At 49.7% G+C, this 5,172-nt stretch overlaps 1 protein-coding gene across 1 annotated transcript in view; it reads left to right on the top strand.

The window, feature by feature from the left end:
- Nucleotides 1-5,172, top strand: part of LOC104275548 (histidine--tRNA ligase, cytoplasmic) — a 10,961-nt gene that overhangs the window by 2,320 nt on the left and 3,469 nt on the right. Inside the window, exons 4-7 of the mRNA XM_009871529.1 lie at nt 231-356; nt 2,351-2,458; nt 3,663-3,761; nt 5,003-5,096. Coding sequence (XP_009869831.1) covers nt 231-356; nt 2,351-2,458; nt 3,663-3,761; nt 5,003-5,096 — 427 coding nt within the window. The remainder of the gene's footprint in view (nt 1-230; nt 357-2,350; nt 2,459-3,662; nt 3,762-5,002; nt 5,097-5,172) is intronic.

Here is a 5,172-nt window from a genome sequence, read left to right as displayed (position 1 = left end):
GGATACCCAGACTCAGCTGCTGCCATACACAGCCTGAGATCCTACCAGAGGTGGGGCTGGAAGATGCCTGCAGGGACATTTAACGGCAGCACGAGCGGTCTCTTAGTGCTTGCTTTGCCCTAAACTGCACTGAGTGTTGTGGGGAGATAGTGAGGACCTGGCACTGCCTGTGACTGATAACTGAGTGGGGTGATCCCTCCCCGTTCCTGTCCTTAACCCTTCTGTCCCAGGTGCCCTTCGCTCGCTATTTGGCGATGAACAAGATCACCAACATTAAGCGCTACCACATTGCTAAGGTCTACAGGCGGGACAACCCGGCCATGACCAGGGGCCGCTACAGGGAGTTCTACCAGTGTGTGAGTCTGGCCCTTGGCAGGGACGCTGCCTAGTGAGGCCATAGGCTGGGCAGTGCTTGCAGGGATGTAGCCCTGTAGCAGGGCTAAAGGGTGCGTTAACCTGCAGCGGTCTTCCCCGGGGCTGTGGAAAGCTCAGGAGGATCCATTGATCTCCTCAGGGTGCCTTTATGGGTGTGAAAAACAGCTTGAGAGTGAGGAGAGTGGTTGGGACGTGGGGAACTTTGTAATACAGCACCCGGGTACCTGGGCTGATTCACAATGTTGGAGGAGGACAGCTCCGTGCTCCATCCCTTGCTCCCCTCTGGCAGAGCAGGGAGAATTTCCTTCTGACCCCAAATCTGGCAGCATTTGAACTCCAGGGTGAGTTGGCAGGATACAAGGGAATGACCTGGCCATAGCATACGCTACTTCGATCCCAGGCTTAGTCAATTTTCATTTCAAAGGAAGGTAAAAACCCTGAGGCCAAATTGCAGAACAAGTAAGAAAGCAATTTCTTTTGTGGCTTTCTCAGACTAGTGTGGTAGCCCTGAGGAATGGCTTTGTTCTGCTGCACAAACCCAGTCCTCAGGACCTCATATTGAAAACAAATTCCTGTTCAAGAATATTCTTGTTTCATCGTACAACTGCTGTGGATACTTCCCAGCTCCAGCTCAGTGAATTCCCATTTCCAGACAACCTGGGGATTTTCCCCATTGTCCCATCTGAAATTCCAAGATCATACTCATAGGACAGCTAGAAATAGTCATGTCTGATAGTTTACTTCTTGTGCTGGTGCAGCTCTTTAACTGGTAGCTGTCATCCCTTAATATGAGTTCTTTCCCAGAGAAACATTTGGGAAATATTTAGAGAAATCTTCACCTCCTTAGGCCAAGCTCTGTTACCTTCTCTCCCTGGAGATGCTTTGCTCAGCCTAGAAGCTTTTTCTGCATCTTAAATACAGTTCACTGGCCCTTGGTTGGTTTTTTTCAGTAAGATACCACTCGCGCCACCTACAGCAGTAGCGGCACTTTCCTGACTCTACCAGACCTTGCTCAACTTCCCTCAGGATTGCATCAGCCTTCCATTCAGCTGGTCAGGGATAAATTGATGGGATCTCATCTTGTTCCTCCTCTATTGCCCCAGTTATTTTGGAAGCTTGGTGAAGCCGTCTTGAAATTTATGCACTTAATTAAAATTCTGCTGGTACTCTGAATTCTGTTGAAGACTTTGCCTTTGGGGATTCATACATGGGAGTGAAAAGGGGTCTCTTGTTGCTTCTGTGTCTTATTTCTCTCTGAATGTTGCTGTTGTCTCTGCTATTTCCCAGTCACAGGGTACCAGCCTATTAAAACATGTTGCTGTTGGGCTTTAGTTCCATGTGCTAGTTCATCTGGTAGAGACCACTCAGGCTTTCTGATTTCTTTTTTCTGTCTTGGCAGTTGAAACTTTGGTCTTGCCTCAGTTGAGATCACTTCTCTTGTCTTCTTCTGTGATCATTAACTTGATGGGCGTGTGTATTAAAAAAAGAACATCCTAAAGATCAAGGCAAAACATTTGGCATTTAGGTCATACGATATGAGTTTTCTCCCCCTCTTCCTGGTTCCTTTGTTCTGTTTGTTTACTGCTGATGATCACTCTGCTGTCTCCTTTTAGTCATTTTCCAAGAATTTCTGTTTCAAAGCATGTTGTGCAGCAAGCTGGTGTGTGGGAAGCAGGGAGCAGGTCACACAGATCCAGAAGCAGAACAGCTTCTTGCAAACTCTCTGTGCTGACCACGACGCAGTGTACAAACCCTTTACAAAGTAATGGCCTTGAGTGCACTGCTGGGAGGTCATAGGAGGGTCATAACCCACACCTTGTCCCTTCTGGATCCATTTGGTGAGGGCTAGTGCTCTTTTACATCTCATTTCTGTTGCTTTTTGTGAACAACCTGCTGCTAAGAGCAGAAGCAAGCCTGTGTTGCTGCAGCTGCGCCAGCAATGCTGAACTGCTCACCGCCTTTTCCTGTGCCCCAGGATTTTGACATCGCTGGCCAGTTTGACCCGATGATTCCTGATGCTGAGTGCCTGAAGATTGTGCACGAAATCCTGAGTGACCTGCAGCTTGGGGACTTTCTCATTAAGGTGAGACTGGTTGGGTTTCTCCGTGCTGTTGTTCTCTCGTTCTCTCTGCGCTGTTACACAGCAGCACCCTTCCCACTCTGTCGCCTGCTACAGCCTGATCCAGAAGTTCATCCCGCCTCTCTGCCGCCTTGTGGTGTGCATGCTAAAAGGCTCAGGCTTGCCTTTAGTTGGGAATGCAAGGAGTTTTCCTGAGGCTGCAGGTAGCAGAGTTCTCTAGCACTAACCACAGTCCCTTGCAAAACATTCTGCAGTAAAACACAGGCTCCAGCCCAGGATCCCTGTCCCAGCTTCTGCTGCCCCCTTAGCAGGGATGCCTGCTCCGCATGTGTGCTGTGCTTTCTGCGGGCTCCTGCCTTCCCACCAAATCCTTTCTGGAGGCTGAGGCCTCTTCCAAAAGAAGAGTCATGCCCTGCTGTAGGTAGAACTTGCTGTTTGCTTGAAGCTGCCTCTGTTATCTTGGTGCGGCAGCAAATGGTGCTGGATGTGCGGGTCAGGTGGGACGGGGAAGGGCGTGCAGCGGGAGAGCGATGGGTAGGAGTGCCTGGTGTGCAGGAGGATGGTGGGATCTCTGAGAGGGACCCAGAGCTGGGCTGGGACTGGGCTCTACAGTGGAGGTGAGTGAGTGTTGTGCTCCTGTGTGCAGTCCCCCCTGGGTAGGGGGGCAGTAACCTGCTCTTCAACCTGTCTGAACTGAGCCAAAGCTGCCTGTCCAGCTCCTGTGCATTTGGGCAGCGGTGGCAGCAGTTGCAGTCGAGGATGGGAAGGTCCCCCTGCAATGGGGAACAGCAGAATAACCTGCCTGCAGTTATTCTTGTCTTCCATAAACCGTTGTTTGGTTCACATTGATGCTGGAGGATTGCAGACTCCTGAGCAGTCTTTGTTTCTGTCTAATTTAATTGTAGATATTTTCACTGCCCATGGAAATGTTGAATCCAGCTGAGCCTTTGGCCTCAATTACCTGCTACTACAGAATGTAATTGAACTGTGGAATTCACTATACTATAAAAAAAAGTCCCTTTGTTCTTACTCTGGGAGAGCAGGGTAATGCACTGAATTCACCTTCTTAGTCCATGGTCTGTTTCTGAACTGTTTTCACTTGTCAACTTGGGAGGACTCACAGGCCCTGTCGGTTTATTTTCTCTGTTGAGTGAGTTGTTTGTGGCTCTAGGAGTTCATCGTTAATGACTTGGTCCCTCTTCCCCAGGTCAACGATCGCCGCATCCTCGATGGGATGTTTGCAGTTTGCGGTGTCCCAGACAGCAAGTTCCGAACAATCTGCTCCAGCGTTGACAAACTGGATAAGGTACAGGCTGGAGCCCTGAGCTGTGACTGCTGCTGCTGGAGTTTCACTGAGTCTCTGTCCCTCTGGGCTGCTCTTACCATGGTCCATGAAAACTGGCTGGAAAATGCCCATAAAACATTGAGTTCTTGTTTCCCCGCCTCCCCCTTTCTCTGGAGGGAAGGCACGCAGGGTGCAGCAGTCACATAGGAAAACCGGGTCTTATGCTTTCTTCTCCAGTATCCAATGAGATCCTGACAAATGGAAGGAGGGAGAGGGAAAATGCTCTTCATGTGGGAGCTTCAACATCTTGGCTTAGGAGCCAAAGTAGGGTCTGGAGGCGAATTTCTGTGTGTGTTCAGACTCTTGTGAGGGACGCTGTGGGCTGGCTGCTTACAGGGGTGCTTCTAACATGGTTGTGAAACCTTCTTAAACATAGCGGCCTTGTGTCTCATCTTGTGTGTTCATGTTGCTGTGTTCAAGGATGAACTGCTTTTCCCTGTGGAGGCCTTGTCTGACAGTCAGACCTTCCAACTAGAGTGGGGCTGACTTTTGAGTCCTGTTACCAGTGAGATATATTGCAAAGGCATGACCCAAGTATAGGGTCTGGGGCTGTGTATGCATGAAAAAACAACAGGAAGGGAGGGTTGGGCTGTTTTAGAATGGGGTAATTTCCTTGTTTTCGTACTGAAATGCTATAATTTATGTCAGTGCAGTTGGACGTGATCAAGATAGTGGTTCTCTTCGGTCAATGGCAAAACTGCACCATATTCTGCTTACATTGGGTTCTTTCATCACCTGGCCACCTCCTCACACCTGCCCAGGTGGAAGCCATGACCAGCAAAACTTGCCTACCTGGTATTGATGACTAAATACCTAACCAGGAAAACGACAGCAGCAAGACATCTCTCGAACTTGGGACTTTTACAGTAGCTATATTGGATTCTGGCTGGAAATCAAAACCAAAGTATTTACCTTGGGGCTCCAAGTTTTTTGGGCAGCTTTGCTGACATCAGGATTGGGATACAAACAGATTGTGCAGAAGTACAAGAAGTAGAGTTCTGACCCTATGACCCTTCTCTGAGAGCATCTGATCTGCTGCTTCTCTCATGCACTTCTTAAACACTGACGGGGTTCTGCTGTGTAAAGATCTGCTGAGGGCAGATATATCTGTTCATCTGTATTGGGCAGGACCCCCAGAGACCTCCCCCAGGAGAGACAAGATCCCTGGAGCAGTGGGTGATGTTGTTCTCTTCCCCTCACAGATGCCATGGGAAGAAGTGAGGAGCGAGATGGTGGGAGAAAAGGGGCTCTCTCCCGAGGCTGCAGATCGCATCGGGGACTACGTCCAGCTTCATGGTGAGCACTGTGGGGTTGAGCCCTTGGCCTCGTTCTGCCAGGCCAGGCAGGGGGGACCAGCAGCGGAGGGATGCAA

Source organism: Apaloderma vittatum, unplaced genomic scaffold, assembly GCF_000703405.1.
Source record: "Apaloderma vittatum isolate BGI_N311 unplaced genomic scaffold, ASM70340v1 scaffold34016, whole genome shotgun sequence".
Lineage (NCBI taxonomy): Eukaryota > Metazoa > Chordata > Aves > Trogoniformes > Trogonidae > Apaloderma > Apaloderma vittatum.
The sequence above is the reverse complement of the archived record's forward strand: the minus strand, read 5'-3'. Positions and strand labels throughout refer to the sequence as shown.